The sequence below is a fragment of the Dermochelys coriacea genome, chromosome 1 (genome assembly GCF_009764565.3).
Source record: "Dermochelys coriacea isolate rDerCor1 chromosome 1, rDerCor1.pri.v4, whole genome shotgun sequence".
In the NCBI taxonomy this organism is placed as follows: Eukaryota; Metazoa; Chordata; order Testudines; family Dermochelyidae; genus Dermochelys; species Dermochelys coriacea.
Genome location: NC_050068.2, coordinates 232,996,849 through 233,020,403, shown reverse-complemented (window position 1 = coordinate 233,020,403; position 23,555 = coordinate 232,996,849). Strand labels below are relative to the sequence as shown.

Below are 23,555 nucleotides of genomic sequence, written 5' to 3'. Positions count from 1 at the left end.
ATGAGCTGCATGAGATTCTCATCAGCGATCCCACCATTACCCCCAAATGCAGCGTGGATACCTCCCTGGAATTTGAGTCCCAGGCCACCTCAGGCAACAACAAGGAGGTCATTCTGGAAAAGGAAGAGGAGGAGGAGGAGGAGAATGGGAGACAGGAGAGTGTGGGGATCCATTCTCCTCAAGAGCCAGGAGCCATATTTAATCCCAGAGCAGTCCAGCTGTTTGCATGGTGGCCAATCCTGATGCTGGGGAAGGCACCTCTGGTGAGTATGCAATTCCAATCAAACTGTAGGGGTTACATGCGCTTATATTTTATGTTTAATGTGAAGAAAATGTGAAGTTCAGTGGGTATCTGCTTCCCAATGGCCACTCCAGCTACGCAGAGGGTGCACAAGGATGGCCCGGGAATCCTCCATGGAGATCTCCAGGAAACTTTCCTGGAGGTACTCTGCAATCCTTTGCAGAAGGTTTCTGGGGAGGGCTGCCTTATTTCTTCCACCACAGTAGGACACTTTCCCACACCACTCCTGTATTAACTCTGCTGGCATCATTGCGGTATACAGCCCTGCAGCATACAGACCAGGTCTGTACCCAGACACTTGCAGCATCTGCTCCCATGCCACATCTGTTACCTTCAGGAGATTGATTTCACTTAGGGTCACCTAGGGGAGACAGGGGAAGTTTTCATTACAAATGCTCATACCATAAACAATAGAGCATGTGATTCCCCCACCCATGGTGATTTCCGGGTCCCTCAATCACAGTTTCCCTAGCACGCTGGTGGTTTGGGTGGCAGAGATTGGCGTTGACCTCAGAATCTGCATGCCCAGGGTGACTGCTACCAACAGCATTAAGGGAAGGGGGGTGGGCTTCCTCTGTTCTCTCATGGCTGCAAACCTCCTTCTTCCCTTCCCTCAGAGCCACCAAGGACAAAGACCACAATTTGGGAAGCTTAATTCTGGTCCCTGGTCTCAAAGCAATGTCCGTATTGCTAGGGGGAGGGGCCATTGTCTACTTGCCCATCTGTGCTCCCAATGCAGGTTGCCCACAAGTTGCAGCACAAGGCCCATTGCCCATGCTGCTGGGCCAGAGTCACCATAGTTGGAGCAGCAAACTGGTTCATTGAATAGCTAGGGATTCTGATTATGTTCTGGCTTGCACTTGAGTGTAATAAGGGGAATGTTTCTTTCAATAGCAACCTTGCACGATATCCAGGGTATGCACTGACAATGGTTGCCTTGCGTTTTTCATGCCTCCCAGGGGAAAGCTTGGCCTTCAGCACATCCTCCACACTGGCGGAGAGGCTACAGCACATTAGAAAGTGGAAAAAGAGAACACGTGGTGACATGTTCAATGAGACAATGAAGGCTTCTGTAGCAGGTAGAGATCCTGAGACATAAGCCCTTTAATGAGAGGCCTGGTTTGAGGCAGGACCTGCTCACAGAATCTGGCAAGAACAGGGATGATATTGCAGAAATACACATTCCTAAGGAGTGCTAGTTACAGAGTACTCACACAAACACATCCTGATATCAAGTGATACCAGAACATCCCGATATCAAGAATGGTACAAAAACATTCCCTGAGGATAACAGGAATACACTGACCCCTCCTAAAAGATAAGGTCAGGATGGCAGTACATAGTAGAGATGTTTTGATTGAACCAACATGTACAAGGTGATAACTAGCCATGTCAGGGGGCAGTAACTAACTATGTCAGAGGCAGTACTAACTTGTTTGTATCAGAGTATAAAGATGTATCTCAAAGGAATTATCTTTGTCCAGCCGAAGGGGAATTGAAAGTCCTGCCATTCACTGAGCTGCGTCCATTGTCATGGGCATACATGTTTTAGTATCCTCGTAGAGTCTGCCAGGTGCTATTACTGTGCTTTATCGACAATAAACCTGTCCTGGCACCTTCGTACCTTAACAGATCTTGTGGTCATTGGGCAGTTCACTTGAGGTCTGCTGTGTCAGCTGTCTGCACAGAGCTGGGGCAGCACACAGGGAGAACACATGCATACAGCTGAACATCTGACCACAGCTTCCAGGACAGCTGATATGGAGCTCAGAGCCTGGAGGATTTCATTGTCTGAAAAATTGGACATGGACATGGAGAGCTGGAGAGCATCCCAGAAGTATGAGCGTGCTACGCAGGATGGGATGCTGCGGATTATAAAGGACCAATCAGCCATGTTGAGGCATCTGGTTGAGCTTCAAGAAAAACAGCTTGAGGCTAGACTGCCTCTGCAGCCCTGCACAACAGCCTGAAAACATCAACCTGTTCCCAATCCCCCTCCCCTAAACGTTCCAGTGGGGGTTGCAGGAGAGGAAGGTGCAGTATCCCTTCCACTCAACATCAGGGGCAGGTACTAAGAACAAAAGGCTGCCATTTGAAGACCTTTGATGAGAAAGACTTCTGTGCTTTCACAGACAAGCTGACTTAGTTTCTCTCCTCCCAATTTTATCACACCATTTGCCCAAGGTTAAATTATTTTCCTGGTCTTTCAGTTTCTTTATGTTTGTGAAATAAAAGTAAATGTTTCAAGAATGAAATATTCTTTGTTTACTCCAAGAATAGGGGCTTGGGGGACGGGGGGGAAGGAGAGGTTCAGGGAAACTGGTGCAATGAAGGGGATGTTATGGGAAGGCACAATGCTGATAAGCAGCGCACATTACTGTGACTCATTACTGAAACAGGTTTTCAAAGCCTCCCGGAGATGCAGACCTCCTCTCTGGGCTCTTCTTATTGCCCTAGTATCTATCTTCTCAAAATTAGCTGCCAGCCTATCCACCTCCACATCTCACTCCTGCAGAAACTTCTCTTCCTTTGCCTAGGAGATATTATGGAGCACACAGCAGACAGTGATAACAATGGGGATATTGTTTTCATTAAAGTCTAAGCTAGTAAGCAAACTATCCCAGCGACCTTTTAAACATCCAAAGACACGTTTCACCACCATTCTGCACTTGCTCAGCCTATTATTGAACCACTCCTTACTGCTGTCAAGATGGCTGGTATCCAGCTTCATGAGCCATGTGAGCAAGGGATAGGCTGGGTCTTCCAGGATCACTATTGGCATTTCAACATCATCAGTGGTTATTTTGAAATCTGGAAAGAAAGTCCCTGGTCAGTCCTTTCCTGACCATCCCACATTGATATTGGTGAAACACCCCCTGTGATCCACCAACACTTGCAACACCATTGAAAACTATCCCTTTCAATTTATGTACTCTTTGGCAAGGTAATCTGATGCAAAGATTGGGATATGCATGCCATCTATCGCCCCACCGCAGTTAGAGAACCTCATCATGGCACAACCATCCACTATGTCCTGCACATTGCCAAGAGTCACTACCCTTTTAAGCAGAAGTTGATTAATGGCCCTGCACATTTGGATCACAACAGGTCCCACGGTGGATTTGCCAACTCCGAATTAATTCCCAACTGACTGGTAGTAGTCTGGCACTGCAAGCTTCCACAAAGCGATTGCCACTCACTTCATGTTCTCTGTGTGTGTGTATATAAATCTCTCCTCTGTTTTTTCCACCAAATGCATCCGATGAAGTGAGCTGTAGCTCACGAAAGCTTATGCTCTAATAAATTTGTTAGTCTCTAAGGTGCCACAAGTACTCCTTTTCTTTTCACTTCTCCACTGTCAGAGAAGGCCTCATTTTAGTGTTGCTCTACTTCAGAGCTGGGGAAAGCTCTGCACAAATTTCCTGGAAAATGGACTTCCACATTTGAAAGTTCTGCAGCCACTGCTTGTCATCCCAATAGCTGCATAACAGTGCGATCCCACGCGTGAGTGCTTGTTTCCTGGAACCAGAAACGGCACTCCATCATGTTCAGCTGCTGCGCGACTGCCAGCAGCAACTGGGAATTGTTTCGTTCTATGGCTTGCAGCAGGGCTGCTTGAATGACATCACAATGTTCCGCGTGGTGGCTCCTGTCTGGGCTCTGGAAATATTGCAGGGTAAGGCATGAGGTGTTTGTAATGCCCCCAACAAGAGTACACAGCTGAGCAGGATCCCTGCTTCGAGGGCCTTGGTGTATGTGAGGCTAAGCCAGGCTTTCAAAAAAAGACATGAAAAAACATAGGTTGTTTGCCATTGATATCAGGGAGGGGGCATAAAACTGCATCATGGGTGGTTGAAGCCACGTTCCCATTCCCCCTTGCGACACTGCTTTGATCCCATTGCAAGGCATTCCAAAACCCCCTGCAGCTAGGTGCACTCTGGGATAGCCTGGCCTGGGTTACAATGTGCAGGCATCAGTGCTGCTTGAAGAATGACAGATGCATTTTTAGAGAGGCAAGGCAGATGAGGTAATGTCTTTTACTGGGTCAACTTCTGTTGGTGAGAGAGACAAGCTTTCAAGTTTACACAGAGCTCTTCTTCAGGTCTGGGAAACTTACTCAGATTGTCACAACTACATACAAGGTGGAACAGATTATTTAGCATAACATATGTTTCAAGAGACAATTCAAGGTGAAGTGGCCCGTTAACACCCCTCCAGTTGTAGGAAGGAAAAGAATGGGGGAAGCAGTTTGAGGGATATGTGTGGGAGTTGTCAGTAGGTTATAGATTGTTGTAATAAGCTTTTGCAGCTTGTGAGAAGCAACTGCCAGGACCACACAGAAATGCTCTGCAGGTACAGATCCATTGAATGAAACTCTTTCCTCCATAGATCAAAAGATCTTCAAATCTATCATATAGCCTCAAACCGGCCACATGAATATATACAAAGATTGGTGCTTTAGAACAATGTTCATAGTTTTGTAGAGTTTGATTTCAGAAGATACCATCAGATCATCCAGTCAGACCTCCTGTATATCACAGGTCATTAAATTTCATCCAGTTACCCCTGTATTGAGCCCAGTAACTTGTGTATAACTAAAGCATAATTTCTGTTTGGCTAAAGAACATTTCCTAGAAATGCATCCAGTTTTGAATTGAAGACATCAGGAGATGGACAATTCAGTGCATTATATACTGGAGGATGGTTGCCCATATATTTCTGGGTCTGATCCTGCAACCCCTTACTCACGTCAATAATCTCTACTCTTTCAAGTACCATTGACCTCACATGAGCAAGGGTTTGATGGATCAGGCCTTCTATGAATGACAATGATTAATAGAAGTCTGTGGTTACATCTGACTATTCATAGAAGCAAAATAGTGTTATGACTTTGAGGACAAAACATAATAAGCAAGATAGATGTGTTTTGAGGTGAGTTTGTTGTGAAGATCATTTGAAAATCTATCAAACTGTCTATCTTGTCTTTCTACCTAATCTAATTTATAACCCCTCCATGAAACACTTGGGCATCCAACAAGACATAAGAGCAATAAAATGAAAGCTGCCATTAACTGCCAGTGAGACTAATTCTTGGTGCATTGATTCCTTTGTTTTCCAGAAAAAGGTGGCAAACAAGCCGAATCAGATTCCCTCTATATGGTTAGCAATGTACAGGGCTTTTGGACGGCCAATCCTTCTCAGCAGCACCTTCCGTTACTTGGCTGACCTGTTGGGTTTTGCTGGACCACTATGCATTTCTGGCATAGTCCAGAGCTTCCAAAATACTAGCCAAAATGCTACAAACACAACTGGAAAAGTAAGTTGGCAACATTAATTAAAAGAACTGGTTTGGCATCAGTTTTTGATATACGTGAGACTGTCTGTATTTCTGACTATGCATTTTTATTGGCGCATTATTACCATTTTGTTTCTTTCATTATTTCTGTCAAGTGAAATGGGTGTTTGTTGAAGGGGCTGCTAGATTATCAGCCTTGGAAGTTGAAGTGCTCTGTTGTCACAGTATAAACACAGCAGAGGCAGTGGCAATGCAAGCTTCCCTATACTGTTCTGCGTCGGCTCTGTCCCTCCTCCTGGTTAAGTAGCTGAGGGGCAGCTACTAGAGGCTTGTAAGAAGAGGTTAGATAAAATGCTTGTGGGACTAGGAGAGGAAATTCCTGCTATACCCGCAGGGTTAGACTACATGACTGGAATTCTGCATGAGACAGAAAGTTAAGGGAGTGGAAGGACTTGATTCTATAAACCTTTACATGTTGTAGAAGGGAGATGCACCTGGTGATGTGTGCAAACAGGCAGAGCAGGTGTTCAGGAAGCAACCAAAAGGTTTAATGAAGGGCACTCAAAGCTCAGCATGGTCAGCTGGCAGCAGTGTCCATACCCTTTCTGCATGAATGTGTGGCATTCAAAAGGAGATATATTGGTCGATGGAGCCTGGTGCAATGGTGTTGAGCCATTGTCCAGACTGTGGAAATGAGGTACTTAGTAGCTATTGACTTGGTAAACCAGTACTCCTGTTAAGGGCTGGTGCATATCCAGTGCCACACTGTTCCATGAATCTCGATTAATGATAAGGGCTTTACCAAGCTTGGTAGCTATCAAGCTCCCATCCAGATCAAGCCCTCATACAATAATTTTAGGAAAGCACGGGTAAGATAAGGATGATTACTAGAGACAGCCAAACATTGCAAAGAATTACACACAAATATTCTATCACATTTTAAAAACAAATTCACTCTGTCTGGGCCTTTGTGCCTCTTTTGTGCCTGCTTTGCATGAATGTTGTAGCAGACAGTTTAACGGGCTTTGAATTTGGGGTCTAAGCCTAGCTTTGCCACAGACTCACTCTGTCACTTTGGGCAAGCCATTTAGGGCCTATTTTCAGAGGTGCTGATTGCCCTTACAGTGGTGGGTGATTTAAAAACCAGTCTCTTAACACTTCTGTGCCTTAATTTCCCCACAGGTAAAAAGGGGATAATAGTATTTATTAATCTCATATTAGCTTGAGGCATAATCCATTAATTGTTGTGTATATTATGAGATCCTTGGATTGAAGACTATGGCAGTGCAAAGTACTTCACTATAGCCGTTGAAAAGCTATAGAAGGGCAAATGTCTAATTTGCCTGCTAGCTCCCATCTAATTTCAGTTTTCACTGTGAGTGCTGTATGAATGTATTCTATAGAACATTTCCTATCATATAGCAAGTGTCTGTCAAATAGCAACTACCAGAAAACTAGTGACAGGTACGGACAGATTTCTTTAAGAAAAGAATTACTTATTAACTGGTAGTAGAAGCGACTGAAGGAAGAAATCTTCCTACATCTTGCTTGTAATATGGAAACATCTCCACACACTTTGCACAGTCTGTGTTTAGAATTTGGATGGGCAAAATGGAGGTGTAATGGAATAATATTTTCTCTTTAAAACATACCCCTTGATTGTCATCACTTTGCTCCTTGGCTGTATAATTATGATGATGCTTTTGACTGGTACTTTGCGTTTTGCATTAGACCGTCATTCAGTTGCTGCAAGAGTGGAAGAGCTTCAAAATAAAGCTCTTTGTCATCACTGAACTTTAATGCATTGGATCAGAGCCACAGAGACAAAAGTCAAAGTACATTTTCTTCCTCAGAACCTTAAATTCTGGTTTTATTGCACAATCAAAGAACGGGGTGTTTCACTTTCGAAGTGATAACCTTTAGCTCTTAAATTTGAGAAATCACAGGGTCTTTACCCTGTTTTCATTCTCTGTGCTGTTTTCAATGTCTCTGTTTTCTGTCATTTTAATTAATGCTGGCTGGGGCAAACATCTTTTGAAGTTTGTGAATTTAACGGGAACTCAGAATAAATGGAGAACTTGAAACTTCTGCCAGAGAGATTAGATTGGCACGGTGACTCTTGGCCTGCTTTCAAAACGCAGTTACTTTTAATTAATGGATTTTGATAAACTTACTCCCTGTTGCCCTTGCCATTTTGTTTCTCTTTTAAATTCTCTACCAATTTTAATTAAGCTCTTATTCCTATCCCTCCCATCATCCTCTTGTCTGAGAACTTCCCAAACATTAATTAATGTATCTACACATCCCCCCTTGAGGTAGGACATTGTACATGTAGAGAACTGAGGCACAGATAGAAATAAAGAGCTAACTTTTCAAAGGTATTTAGGTTCCTAAAGATGTAGATAGGCACCTAATAGAATTCTCAAAAGTGTATAAACAGGTTAAGTGCCTAACTCTCATTGACTTCAATGGGACTTTGGTGCCAAATGTGCTTAAGCAATTCTGAAAATATCATGAGACATCTATATGCATCTTTCGATGTCTAAATACATTTCAAAACCTGGCCCTCAATAGATTGGTCAAGGTCATATGGGAAGCCTGTGGTAGAGTTGGGAATTGAACCCCCATCTCTCGGGAGTCAGTCACTGCTGTACTCCCAAAATTCTCCTCCCTTTTGGTGAGAAACTGCATATGTTAAGGGAATGGGTATGCAATGGGGTGTGGGTGTGGGGACTGAAATAAGCCAGCATGGGCAGAGCAGAGTATTTCTTGCCGGCAATCTAATAGCAGAGCACAATAATCATGATTGATGAGAGAACCTGAAAGGGTCTGGAGATAGGGTCTGGATTCATACTTTTCCAAACCTCTTTCATCTGGAAATCAGGATGGAAATTTCATGAGAACAGGCTTTTTGTAACAGTTCCAGTACATCCAGCTTCCAACTGGATCAGAAATACCGCAAGAACAGCTTTCCTTGCAATATTTTGGTACCTTCACTTCCCTTCTGACTGAAACCGAGCAGCACAAAAAAGCATGATTGTAGGTATAGACTTTATTTGCTTGTTTTATATTCCTGAAAGGAAATTAATTACATAAAATACACATAAAATATCAATAACCATCCCAAGATAATAAAAGTTTTCTTCTGTCAGCTGCTATGCGGTCTATGTGAAATGAGCTCCTATTTCTAGTGGGTAGGTGTCTTCAGCCAAGAAAATACGCAGCAGAGAAGTCAAGGGCAAAATGGTCTGGGTGAATAAACTACTCTGTTACCTCCTAGGATGTGCATTGGTGGGACAGTTCAAGAAAGCTTGCACTGCTGTTTGCCTGTGCTGTACCTGTGATACGGATAATTAAAAGGCATGAGTCTCCAGGACTGTCAACCCAACCCCTATGAACAATGATATTCACTTAATGAAACCAAGGGCTTAGAAGAAAAATAAACAGTACCTGTTGTGCAGTTATTGATTCTCTGCTAAATGTTATCAGTCCCAGAAGACAAAGGCCTGTGTTTCACATCCAGCAGACTCAAGAGACCTTAGTATTTGTTTTTAAATTGAAGTTGTGTTGCTAACGGTTTGAAAAAAATTGGGTGAAAAATATCATTCAACCATCTTTTTTTGTGCCACTGCATGGCTCTGTGATCCGTTGAGGTGTGTATAAAAGGAAAGCTTGCAATCTGCCAAATGTAAATATGTCACCTGTGCCTGCTACATTCATCCAGTGGGCAGAGTGTTGGGCCCTATGGGTCGAAGGTATGGAACACTTAGACCAAGTTCCACAGAGGAATAAGAAACTATTTGTCCCTGCCCTTCCTTTTCAGCTTCAGCCCTACAGATTCTTTCACTGTGACTCCTGCTGCCAGACAGTTTCCCTCCCTGCCCTCCAATAAATCCCTCTAGTAGGACCATAGTATGTTCTGTGATACATACATGCTCATGCAAGGCAAAAGGTGGTGTAAGGCATCCCCTTACACCCTGGCATGGCCTACCCACATCGTGAATCACAGTGTAGAGGAGGAGGGAAGCAGCCCTTGTAGGGATACTACTTCCCCTCCCACAGAAAAGGGTTGGAGGCAGGCTGGGGGAGCTTTGATTCTTCCTTTCCCCAGGGCACCAGCCAATGCAGCTGGAGAGGTGCAGAGGGGGACATGATCCATACCAGAATTAAGGCTGGTGCAAATTATCTCTGCTCTGGAGGAAGGGGAGAAAAAGGGAGCCACTAGAGCTAGTTGAAAAAATTTCAAATGTTTTGATTTTTCATTGAAAATTACAGATACATTTTTGCACAAAATTTTGAAGAACTGAAGAATTTGAAGAACCTAAGAAAAGCTGGCAACACTGCCTTTGTGTTGAGCATGCCGATTTGGTGCTTATCTCCCTAAACCTGTTCTCTGGCCTAAGGAGCAGATCCACAACCAATTCACTCAGCATTAAGGCAGGTGTGAACTGCTTCTCCCAGACCCTGAGTGCCGAATCTGGACCTCAGTATTCTGGCTTTTTCCATCAGTGGTGCTAAGTATGTAATGAACTGCCTGAATGTGTAATTGAACTGCTGCCCTCAGTTTGGAATCAGAACTGCCTTCATAGTCTCTGTTCTGCTAAGAGCAATTGCTCCTTCAGCACACAGTGTTAAATGCCTAGGTACTGTTTGGAACAGGAGCATCTGGGTTCTATGCCTATGGTTGCCAAGAAGTTCCAAGTGGTCCTAGTATGCAACATAGTCAGAACTGTGGTTTTATAGGTAGCATGGCTTTTCTACAGTATTATTAATCCTGTTGTGCCATCATGAAAACAATCTTCTGATTTCCAGTGTCCAAATAACAGAGCATCTTTCCAACTATATAGTTGTCTAAAAAACTTTTCTTTTCTCTCTTTCTTTTAGTCTAAGGAGAACATCAAATTCTATACCTCTCCTCACAGGATTTTCTCTGGAAATGTTTATGTCCTAGCAGGTCTTCTCTTCCTGGCCCTTATCCTGCAGAGGACATTCTGCAGGCTTCCTATTACGTTACTATAGAAACCGGCATCAACCTGCGAGGTGCCTTACTGGTGAGTAAGACATTGTTTCGAGATCGGCATGCTGTAAAATGCCCTAGAATAGCTTCACATTTTATTCTTTCCATTTATCTGTCCTTTATCTGTGTGATGTTAACCACAGCTGAGGATTGGTACCACAATATCTTCTGGAGCTTAAAACTTTTGCAGATCTGAGCTCTGCGGTTTTAAAACTGCCTCTGCTGTAGACTGAAAACCCTTTGTTTTTACTAAAACCCTATATTCTGCTTTGGGAGTGTAGTCCCAAAAATCTCTCTGAACTCGGTCTCCTGTTTGGCTATACAAACGCTCTCCACCAGGTCACTTTCAGCCTAGCTTCCCTTTATTTACTGCTTACTGTTTGAAAACTTAATAGAAACATGAGAGAAACTCATTTATAATGACAGGGTTTCAGAGTAGCAGCCGTGTTAGTCTGTATCCTCAAAAAGAACAGGAGGACTTGTGACACCTTAGAGAGTAACACATTTATTTGAGCATAAGCTTTCGTGAGCTTATTCTCAAATACATTTGTTAGTCTCTAAGGTGCCACAAATACTCCTTTTCATTTTATAATGACAGGATTTCCACCTGCCAGTTACTGTAATTGCTCCTAATTTTAGATTTGTCTGAACTTATGTTAAGCTTTATTTATATTTTTTCATCAAAAATAAGCTGTATTCCTTCTTCTCCCATATCCCTATTCTCTATACTCTGTTGTCATTTTTGTTGTTATTGCTGTCATAGGAGCACCACTCCTGCAGCCCTTGCTCAGAAGAGCAGTCCCATCAGGCCGAATTCATCGCTGCTGAATGGGGTCTGTGTAGTCACACCATGGAGACATTTGGCCCAGTGGGACTGCTTGTAATGGCTGCAGGAGTAACAAAAAATTGAGGCAATAATTCTACTATTTAACCTCTATTTTCAAAAATCTCTCTCTCTGTTTGGCAGCTGGGGGAATGGACAATTTCTGATACTGACATTTGCAATGTCTGGGTGCTATTGTAACTTTATATACTGTACTTTATTCCTCTCTCCAGGCAATGATATACAATAAGATCCTGAGGCTTTCCACATCCAACTTGTCCATGGGAGAGATGACGTTGGGACAGATCAATAACTTGGTTGCCATCGAAACAAATCAACTGATGTGGTTCTTGTTTCTGTGTCCCAATCTCTGGGCTATGCCCGTTCAGGTAGAGCATCAAAGTAAGGGCCTAATTTTTAGAAGAAAACCCCCCTGAAAACAGAAGATATTTTGATCTTTGAGACTATTTCAGAAAAAAAGGGGAAATTATAGCATTGGACTATAGTTACAAATGAAGAGCTGTGGCCAGGAGGAGAACTCAAGGGCAGAAGTGCTGTTCACTGTCTTCTCCAAAAGCTATGAAGTAGTATCGCTGCAGGCCAGTGGGGAGAGATTTTTCTGGGTAATATTTACAAGCCTGGTGAATGGTCTGAATTTTAGCGTGGATTACCTGTCTTTCCCACAGCCCCTATATACCTTCCTCTGCTCATATGTGTTCCGCAACTGCCACAAGTAATCTGTGCAGGCAGCTATGGTAGACCAAAATATTGCTGGGTTTGCAGAATTCATTTGCAGCTGTTTCATGGGGCAAGAGTGAAGAGTGTCAGAAATGGGCCCTTAATTCTGTGATCCTGTATTGCAAAGAAGGTATGGTATGTCAAGTGTTATAATGTCAGAAAGTGTGGTTGGTAATCCACAGAAAGGAACACTGATTTGAGTGTTGAGAACTAAACAGGTGCACTAGTTATCATAAATTTCTAGTTCTAAACATCTGGTTCTAATCCAATCTGGGTTGTGTACAGCAGAAGAACAGATAAATCAGAAAGAAGGAAAGAAAATATTAGAGTTGGGGTAGCTGAATTTTCAAATGTGAGAAGCAATTTAGGAGCCTAAGTCCCATTGACTTTCAATAAGACTTAGGCTCCTAAGATATTTTTGAAAAATTTACTCCTTGGGCTTCTAAGTGGGGATGGATAGGTCATAACTTATAGGTATTATTAACAGCTGTCAAGGCAAAAATAACAGGAATTGAAAGCTTTGGTAAATTAGATCTACACTGTGTAAATTCATGGCACTATATAAGTCATCCATAATAATAAAGGGAAACATCTACTTTTTGTCATTTGTTCATTTTTAGCAGTGTCATCAAAGAGAATGTATGCTGAAAAAACAGACAATAAAGGGCCTGGATGGCATAAGGGATTAGTAACTATACAGACATTTTCACCTATACATCACTGCTTCAAATCCAGGCTGTCTTAGAATTATTCAAAGGGGCTTACCATATGAAGGTTTTTTCGGTTGGTCTTTGTTAATTGAACGGTTGGTCACTCTCAGGCCAATTGTATGTAGCTTAAATTGTATGTAGCATAATGGTCACCTTTTTATCAATCTCAGGAAAATGACAAGGACTGAATAGATATAGAAACTGAAATATCTTCTTAATCCATGGAGGTGATCCCACCAGGAAAGTGAAAGGACTGTCTGAGGAAGTTTCTATTGCCAGTTCCTTTGCTGTTCCTCCAGCTCAGGGAGCAACAGGACCTAACTGAAAATACACTAAAGTTAATTGGCAGTATTTTAATGAATGTCCGATATGGGTTTGATGTAGAGTTTACTGGGTGATCTCCTATGGCCTGTGTTATGCAGGAAGTCAAATTAAATTATCATAATGCCCCTTCCGGCCTTAAAGCTGTGAACTGTTGTCAAGTCAGGAGCTCACACTAGCACTTAAAAAAACGAAAGTAAAAATGATAAAATGTATATATTATATTGTTAAAGTTTTTTTCATTGTCAAAGCATTGGGGAGCTGCTGGTATCAACAATTCACATGTTGGGGTAACAGATATTTCTGCATCAGCAGTTCAATTAGCTTCTTTCTTTCTTTCTTCTTTTTCTTCTTTCTTTCTTTCTTTCTTCTTTCTTTCTTTCTTCTTCTTTCTCTGAAAAAAGACAAGGAATTAACATTTGCTAACTATGGGCTAGAAAGTGACTCCCCCTAATGCAGTCAGGAAGGGGAAAATGGGTACCGTCTCATCCCGAAGCAGAGGAATTGGACCTTGAGGGATGTTTCTGAGGAACAATGACTTCCAATGCTACTCCTAGGGTGAGGCAGTTTATGGCTGAGGCTGATGTTACAATCTAATCCTAAATTAACATCATCAAACCATATCTGCTGGTCTTGAATAAAGATTGCGGATTGAGCCTACAATTTGCTGAGTGTATCCAACAAAGTGCTGAGCACCTTCAAAGGCACCTGAAAGGACGGACTGGGCCCTGAGTAAGGACTGCAGGATTTGCCTCAGGCTCGAATTGCCACTAGGCACCCATGTTATCTTTCTGCTAAGGAAAGGATTTTGATGTATGTAAATAATACTCTGCAAAATCTTAAACATGACTGGATGTTAGTGGTTTGACTATGCAATGAAAGACATGTTTAATTGAGTTCACTAGTTAACTGAAAAGGTGAACAAATAAAAGTAGGGAATCAATCCCGCATGGCCTTCTGACATGAGTGGCCCTTATTTATAACAGTACCCATCCCCTGGCCCTGATTCTCTTTTACAGTAGGACTCACTCTGGCAGTGCAAAAAGTACCTTAAGTGAATGTAAATGTAATTTTTACCCACTTTAAGGCCCCTTTAAGTGGTGTAAAGGGCTTTTGTACAATGAGAATCAAGCCCACCGACTCCAGAGCACTACTGGCTTAACAGCTAATATGTCACTGCATGCTTGACTCTTTGGGGCAGGCACTATCTTCTCATTCTGTTTGTACAGCGCCTAGCACATTGGAGTCCTTGTCCATGACTAGGGTAGCTAGGTGCTACCACAATACAAATAAATAATGATAATAAAGGTTTGTAGAAACTTTCCCTAGAATTTCAAACTTAACTTCTGAAGTAAATTAGAAGTGAGGTTTTATTTAAATTAATGCCAAATTCTATGTATTATTAGACCATATAGTTGAGAGGATTTTTTTTCGCCTTGTAGGGTCTTGAAATGTATTGCTTTTCCTATGTGTCTTTTTCCTCCTTAGATCATAATGGGCGTGATCCTACTCTATAACTTACTTGGAGTAAGTGCATTGGTTGGTGCTGCTGTTATTGTATTGCTCGCTCCAATACAGTATTTCATAGCTACAAAGTTGGCTGAGCTCAGAAGAGCACTCTTGTAAGTACTATTTTAGTGATGCCTGTGGTCCAGTAGTTAAAGCAGAGAACCTGGAATTGGGAGTTCTGGATTCTATTCCTGGTTTTTTAAATAATTTGCTGTGTAAATTTGGGTAAGCCATTTAACTCTTTTGTCCCTCAGTTTTCAGATCTGTAAATAAAAGTCATAATATTTGCCGACTTCACAAGTTGTTTGCAAAGTTATTTGCGATCCTCAGATGAAGAGGCTATAGAAGAACAAAGTATTATAGAAAACTAAGAACTACTTTGGGGAATGTTTATTATTAATGAAATTAAAACCACATAATTAATTTTGATTTTTAAATTTGTATTTATTTTTGGGCTGCCAGCAAATTACTTCAATGTAATACAATGGTAACCGTACAATGGTACATTTTCAACTGTTTTTAAGAGGTGCATTTAAATACAATATATATACACCACTTTAGCTGGTGTTACCAATACACAGAGTTACACTCTTACTGACATTCCGGACTATTACTGTGTTCTGATCATTTGAATACCTCTCCTCCAATATTCACCTATAACAATGACATCAAAGATACCCATTGCGCATGTTCAGTGAGCGTGTTGGGGGAAGGAAGGAGAAAGAAATTTCTAACTTTTAGCATAATTCTTCTGAATTGTGATGAAGTTGTACAGAATGGGAGCTCCTTAAGATAGGCACTCATGAGACCATTTATTGCTCAGTGAAATTTGCACAGAAAATTCACTCCTGCACTGAGGGCCAGCACAAAGCTTATGAACTACTCAGGTCCTTCTTAAGCCTTGAAAATGAGGACTTAGGCCCTGGTCCTCAAATGTATTTAGGATCCTAACTTGTATGGAAATCTGTGGAAGTTAGGAGCCTAAATACCTTTGAGGCTCTGGGGCTAGGTCCTGATTCAGCAGTTCATCCCTTGTCAGCAAAAACACTTAAGCACATGATTAAATACTGTGCTGAACTTGGGCCTTAAAGTGGTATATGCACCTTGTGCTGACTCTTTCTACAGAGGTGAATTTCACCCCATCTGAATAGCTTGATCACATCTATGACCATGTATGCTCCATGTATGCCATGGAGCCTATTGTTTTCTAATTCAAATGATGTACTGTACTTGAATCTCAGCAATTAATAAAAATGATAAAATATAGAGAATGAAATATTAAATCATGTGAATTTGAAATAGATCACATCAACTACTGTATAACACTCCACCCAAAAGTCTTTTGCATTTCTGATAATCTCCGTACTCATATTGGATCAGTCCCTATTGCACACTCTCCATCCAATGGGAAACGATGCTACAGTCTAATACAGATCATCATTGGAAATTTATCTTGATACTTACCCTAATTTTACATTTTCTTAATACCTAGACTGTTACCATCTCCCCTCATATCTTAATTGTCAGTTTTTTCTTCAGTATTATCTCTTCCCAGGTTTCATTCTCCCATTTAAATACATAGGCTTCAGGTTATTTTCCCCAAGATATATTAGTTTTATTTTTTTTTTCAATGTAGAATCACTTTTATTTTCTTCTCATGACTTTAAAGTCTCTAAAATCTTCAAGGAACATGAAATTGTAAACTATTTAATTATGTATAGTACTTAGAGGTATATACTAGGTCATGAGTAAACCCAGTTGCAATACTTTGGCTAATTTTAGAACACAAGTGATAGAAAAAAGCATTCTTAATAAAAATAATTTTAAAAAATATTAATTTCGTAATTTGTGATTTCTTACTTTTTTAATGTAAAGGATTATTCTACTGAGAGATTAAAGAAAACCAATGAGATCTTGAAAGGCATTAAATTGTTAAAGTTGTATGCCTGGGAGCACATATTTTGCACTAGCGTAGAGGAAACAAGAACCAAGGAGCTCATAAGTCTCAAAACCTTTGCGCTTTACACATCTCTTTCCAGTAAGTAATTCTGTTCTAGGGGCAGTATCATTTGTAACATAACTCTTAGATAATGGATTTATCTCTCAATAGTAAATTCCTTTTGAGACTTCAGTTGAAACAAGATGCCTGTACTTAAGGCAGTGGCTATTTTGTTATGAAACATGATGGAAAATAAAAGACACAACAAATAACACAGCAGGAAGCTTGACATCATTTGGTGGATTTTGTTACTGTTATTGTTTAACTTGTAAAAAGTTTTTTTCAACCTTAATAATGAGATTTTACATTAATAAGTACTGAGATAACATCAGCGGGTGTGATTGGAACAGAGATAAATTATGAACTAAAATCAATTACATTCCTTGTAATGAGGTAGAAGTGAGGGAAATGGCCCCAATATTTGTATTAAATTATTCTTTCGTAGCAATTTTTTGCTGTGATACATTATAATTTTACAGTTCATATGAAAATATTTTATTTCAATTCACTAAAATGTAGAAACGATAACATTCCTTGGTTTGTTGTTTGTGTATTTAAGATCTAAGTCAGACATGGAAGGAAATTTTTTCCTGCTAAGGAGTTTTCCTTTGGGAGTTTTAATGATAGGAAACAACGTTTGAGGTTGAAGTCCTCTACTAACTTATTATTTAACTGACTATGGTTGGGTAATAATGAGATTTTACATTAATAAGTACTGAGATAACATCAGCGGGTGTGATTGGGACAGAGATAAATTACGAACTAAAATCAATTACATTCCTTGTAATGAGGTAGAAGTGAGGGAAATGGCCCCAATATTTGTATTAAATTATTCTTTCGTAGCAATTTTTTGCTGTGATACATTATAATTTTACAGTTCATATGAAAATATTTTATTTCAACTCACTAAAATGTAGAAACGATAACATTCCTTGGTTTGTTTGTTTGTGTATTTAAGTTCTAAGTCAGACATGGAAGGAAATTTTTTCCTGCTAAGGAGTTTTCCTTTGGGAGTTTTAATGATAGGAAACAACGTTTGAGGTTGAAGTCCTCTACTAACTTATTATTTAACTGACTATGGTTGGGTTTGGTATAAAGTATTGCAAATTAATATTAAGATTTTTTTGTACAGTTCAAATAGTCCAATGCATATTTTATTTCTTTCCACAGTTTTTATGAATGCAGCCATCCCAATAGCAGCTGTTCTTGCAGTAAGAAAATATTTTTCCCCTTTATCTGAAAATAAATTAAAAACACTGTGATTGTTTATATAGGACCTACTTTTCACAGAAACTGTATGTGAATTAGTATTTCCCTGCTGGCTGCCTCGCAGTATTACACTAACAATCTCAATTCCCAAATGTGAATTTACAACACCTGAGATTTGGACTTTTGAAAAAGGAAGCAAACAAAAAGCAACATTAATTTCAGTCTCCCGCAGAAACCAAACAGAATATCAAAATGTGGCTGAACTGGAAGGGGACAGACTAGGTTTGAGAATATCTTATTTTGGGCTTTGTATTTTGGGGTATTGCTGTTCCATTGTCTATGGGTGAAATCACTCTGGGCCCAGTACAAGGCCTAGACAATTTAAATCCCCAAAATAAGTTCTAAAGTTGGACTTAAGTGGGACATAAGTTTGTATTAGCCCTTTGCATAAAAATGAATTTCATGACTAATGCACTGGGGAAATACCTTTACCCTTCATGCTGGGCAGTAAGAAATGTTTATGCACCAAATACCGAAGTCCTTATTCAGTTCATACTCAGCCTCTACTCAGGCAAAATATTTTGATCAGTGTGTTTCCCCCTGTTTGAGCCAGCCTATGTAGCATGGCATCCTTTTCACTAATCTTCCCTTGTTTTGATGTGACAGACCTTTGTGACCTATGAATATCAAAATGAAACAACACTGCAGCCAGCACAGGCCTTTGCATCACTATCGTTGTTTCACATCCTGGTCACACCACTGTTCCTGCTCTCCACCGTGGTTAGATTTGCAGTGAAGGCCATCATAAGGTATGGTTGAAACTATAATAAAGAACAGAATGATCAATCATATAGATGAACATGATTTGTTGGGAAAGAGTCAACTTGGCTTTTGTAGAGGGAAATCATGCCTCACCAATCTATTTAAATTCTTTGCAGGGAGCAGGGGTCAATAAGCATGTGGACAAGGGGGATCCAGTGGATACAGTGTACTTAGACTTTCAGAAAGCCTTTGACAAGGTCCCTTACCAAAAGCTCTTAAGCAAAGTAAGCAGTCATGGGGTAAGAGCGAAGATCCTTTCATGGTTCAATAACTGGTTAAAAGACAGGAAACAAAGGGTAGGAATAAATGGTCAGTTTTTGAAATGGAGAGAGGTAAATAGCAGGGTTCCCCAAGGTGCTGTACTGGGACCAGTACTGTTCAACATAGTCATAAATTATCTGGAAAAGGGGGTAAACAGTGAGGTGGCAAAATTTACAGATAATACAATATTACTCAAGGTAGTTAAGTCCAAAGCAGACGGCAAAGAGCTCAAAAGAAGCTCACAAGACCGGGTGACAAAATGGCAGATGATATTTAGTGTTGATAAATGCAAAGTAATGCACATTAGAAAACATAATCCCAACTATACATACAAAAAAGATGGGATCTAAATTATCTGTTACTACTCACGAAAGACATCTTGGAGTCACTGTGGATAGGTCTCTGAAAACATCTGCTCAAGGTGCAGCAGCAATCAAAAAAGCGAACAGAATGTTAGAAACCATTAGGAAAGGGATAGATAATAAGACAGAAATGATCATAATGCCACTATATGAAGCCATGGTACACCCACACCTTGAATACTGCATGCAGTTCTGGTTGCCCCATCTCAAAAAAAGATGTATTAGAAATGGAAAAGGTTCAGAGAAGGGCAACAAAACTGATTAGGATATGGAACAGCTTCTGTATGAGGAGAGATTAAAAAGACTGGGACTTTTAAGCTTGGAAAAGAGATGACTAAAAGGGGATATGATAGAGGTCTATAAAATCATGAATATTGTGGAGAAAGTGAATAAGGAAGTATTATTTACCCTTTCACGTAACACAAGAACCAGGGGTCACCCTGATGCAAACTATGCAGCAGGTTTAAAAGTAACAAAAGGAAGTACTTCTTCACACAATACACAGTCAACCCGTGGAGCTCATTGTGAGGGGATGTTGTGAAGGCCAAAAGTATAACTGGGTTCAAAAAAGAATGAAATAAGTTCATGAAAGATGGCTCTATCAGTGGCTATTAGGCAAGATGGTCAGATATGCAACCCCATGCTCCGTGTGTCCCTAAACCTCTGATTGCCAGGAGCTGGGATTGGATGACAGTGGATAATTACCCCCTGTTCTGTTCATTCCCTCTGAAGGTTCTGGTATAGGCCACTGTCAGAAGATAGGATACTGGGCTAGATGGACCATTGATCTGACCCAGTATGGCCATTTTTAAGTTCTTATATTAAAGAGATCTCTTTTACACTTCTCTGAGAAAGAGACAGGATGAAGGGGACTCAACTTGGTCATTCAAAATGGTGAAAAGGCATAAAGAAACAGACCAGCCACTCCATCTTACTGCATCATATGAGACTTAGGAAAAGGTCAATAAAGTTAGTGGCTGGAAGAATTATAATTGAGGCAAATCTTGAAGTCCTGACTACAGGCCAGACTGTTCTGACTTGGACTGTAGCTCATATCTTCCTATCCTCACCCATCGTGCACTGGCCAGCCACAATTGGTCCCAGCTGGCTAGCAACACTAGAAAGAGAAGAGAGGGAGAAACTGGGGGGTAAACAAAGTGAACAGGTTTGGCCCTTGACTTCAGGGGGAGCAGCCCACTCTTATTTCTCCCCATCGCAAGGGGTGGAATAGTGACTGTGCTTTATAATGGAATTCTATCCATAACACTGGATCTCTTTTTGGAAAGGACCATTGGCATGAACAGAGGGGCAATTGCTCATCTGGAAAGCCATTCTAGTAATTAATGTTACACCAGGGACAGCAATGGAGTCACTCCTGATGTACACTGGTATAAGAGGAGAATCAGACACTGGTATGAGTGGAGAATTCCCCAATAAGTCAGACTACCTAAGCAGGCCTGCCTTGCTTTTCTTCTCAGGAGCTATAAGCAGTGTAATTGCCCACAGTTACAAGGTAACACCACTTTTTCTAAGCAAGAACATTTATTCTGGACATGAAAGCATTACAGAGAAATATATAAAAGAATCTATGCACATGCTAATAAGCTGACCAGAGATCACCCCAGTTCCAATAAGGGCTCCGGTAGGAGTCAGCCCTTCAAACTCCATCAGACTGTTTCTCTGTGGTTACAAGTTCATGACAGCATTGGCTCAGAACAAGCACTCCCATGAATCTGTGGGCTACTCCTTTATACAGTTTGGCCCTCTGATCTTGTCCTCATTTAACTGGTGATCAGCAGACAAAGGTCCCCTCCTCAGGGTGAAGATTCAAAAGGCTGAGTTCTTGCATAACCAAGGGGTACATTTGCAAACAATTCCAAGAGATTTCCTGGAAAACCCACTTAATTTTAAAAGTTCATTCTTGTCCAACCCATTGTTTCAAATAGTCCTTTGAAGCTCATAACACTTCTCATTATATTAGCCATGTCTTCCCCCTAGAGGCATTACATACAATCCCACAATAATACATAAACATTTGCATTTTTAATACAAAGAACTAAAATAGTTAAACTTAATTCAGTACGTTTAAGTTAATTCAACGAGGTTTGTCCAGGATATAAGAGGAAATTGTCGTTTGTGCTACAAGGAGAAGCACTAATGGAAAATCATAGAAGTTACAAAATCTGTGATTTTATCAAACTTTTCCATGATTTAGGTATGACATTTCCCAAAATATATAGCCTGACAAAACAGCTCCCCTAGTGGTTGGTGACTGAGCAATTCCTCTCTAGTTGGCTGATTAAGAGACTGAAATGTATTGCCCTCTGTTGATTCTGCAGTGGCCTATGTGAAAGGAATTGCTGTCTCAGTGTAGTTACGCAGGTGTACATATCACAAAACTACCACCACAGCTGGCACAGATTGACACCCTTGCTGACAGAGATGCCATGTACCGACAGGATCTGAAAACTGAGCTAAACTTCCCACCCTCATACATAGTCCCTCCAAGTCCAGGTTGAGGCACACTCTGGGAAAGTGTTGTATTGTTGCTGCTGCCTCTGTTTGGTGGATAACAATAATAACAAACAACAAACCCCAGGACATTAATCTTCTGAGCCCTCCCTCACCATTCACCAGCACTCAGTTCACTAACAAATTAAATAATCCGTGTTTTGTTTTTGTTGAAGGGGGAGCAGGGACACATCAGAGATTTTTCTTGGGTTTAAAATGATTTTGGACTCATGGAAAATCTCATGCCCCTTTCTTCATTACTCTAGCCTCCCCATCACTCCTCCTCCCTCTGTGCTATGTTTAGTGCTGTCCTAATATCCCCATGGTGTGTGTGTTTCACTTACTATCCTTAGCCACCCCAAAGGACATTATTGAAAGACCCTGTTTGCCAAAACAAACCTCACCCATTGGAAAATTTATTTCCTATCATCTTTCTCCCATGAACCTAGAAACTCCCAAGTGCAGAGGCACAAGGAATGTGTGCTTGGCCACTCCATGGCCACCATCATCAATCATATAAATTGATATGATTAAGTGCTTGTCCCTGGTATGAATAAGTGCTTATACTCTGGCCAGACCTGTTATTTCACTTTAAGAATTAGTATAGCTCTGACGGCAGAAGAGTTTTTGACTGTGGCTGAAATAAATGTTTGACCCATGCCTTCTAAGGCAGTAGGTCAATGTCATTGCATGTTCCTTTAGTGCATTCAAATACTAAGAGTTACATTGATTAGTGTGTCCATTCCTTATGGAGCTGGCTCAGCTTCCTGCTGCTGCCTGTCGAAGAGGCCCTTGTCACACTGTATGGTGATAAACTCTGGATTTGGATATGCTGTAAAGGGCTTTGTGTAGCCATGCTTCTCTCACCAGTTGGTTGGGCTTTCCCCTTTGCTACATGCCCCTGGGGTGAAGTGAGGACTGAGGCAGCCCCAAAAGGCTAATGAGTATCTATGCAGATTATTTTTTTTAAAGAATAACATATCAAGAATAGCATAGTCCCTCATAGTCCCTTATACCAGTGTTCTGCAAGCCACAGAGCTCTTGCTGGTGATTTGCGGAGAGCTGGTTAGTCACATGGTGTCAGCTTTTCTCCTCATTTCCAGTTGCTCTTATTGCAATAAAATAAAGTCTGAAAATGCATTAACTACTTTCATACTGTTCTTTTTTCCATGCAAATAATTACGGTAGTTGTCAAAAGGATGCTATGCAATCCAAAAGGGAGTGGAGGTAGTCCATCCAATCATGAAGTTTGAGTATTCTGATCAGGTGATAGGAGCACAGATAATTACCAGCTTACACATGGAAATCTGGCATTCACTCATTGTCTTTTTTTTAAGCGTACAGAAGCTGAATGAATTTTTCATAAGTGATGAGATTGGAGATGACAGCTGGAGAAGTGCAGAAAGCTCTGTGACCTATGAATCCTGTAAGAAGCATACAGGACTTGTAAGTTCTCTTTTCTGACATGGCAGCACAAAAAGGGGGAGACAGCATGGCCAAGTGGAGCGGATGCTTACCTGGGACTCAGGAGACCTGGGTTTTGATCCTGGCTTTGCCACTCATTGTATAATTTGGGGATGTCATTTTATCTCTCTGTGCTTCCAGTTTCTTTCTATCCTTTGTCTATCTTGCCTGTTTAGGGTGTGAGCTCCTCAGGAGAGGGGCTCACATTATGT

At 40.9% G+C, this 23,555-nt stretch overlaps 1 protein-coding gene across 1 annotated transcript in view; it reads left to right on the top strand.

Annotated features, from left to right (window-relative positions):
• Positions 1-23,555, top strand: part of ABCC9 (ATP binding cassette subfamily C member 9) — a 130,461-nt gene that overhangs the window by 42,513 nt on the left and 64,393 nt on the right. Inside the window, 9 exon segments of the mRNA XM_043516428.1 lie at positions 5,421-5,618; positions 10,488-10,587; positions 10,590-10,648; positions 11,671-11,826; positions 14,695-14,832; positions 16,591-16,753; positions 17,885-17,925; positions 18,590-18,732; positions 23,217-23,325. Coding sequence (XP_043372363.1) covers positions 5,421-5,618; positions 10,488-10,587; positions 10,590-10,648; positions 11,671-11,826; positions 14,695-14,832; positions 16,591-16,753; positions 17,885-17,925; positions 18,590-18,732; positions 23,217-23,325 — 1,107 coding nt within the window.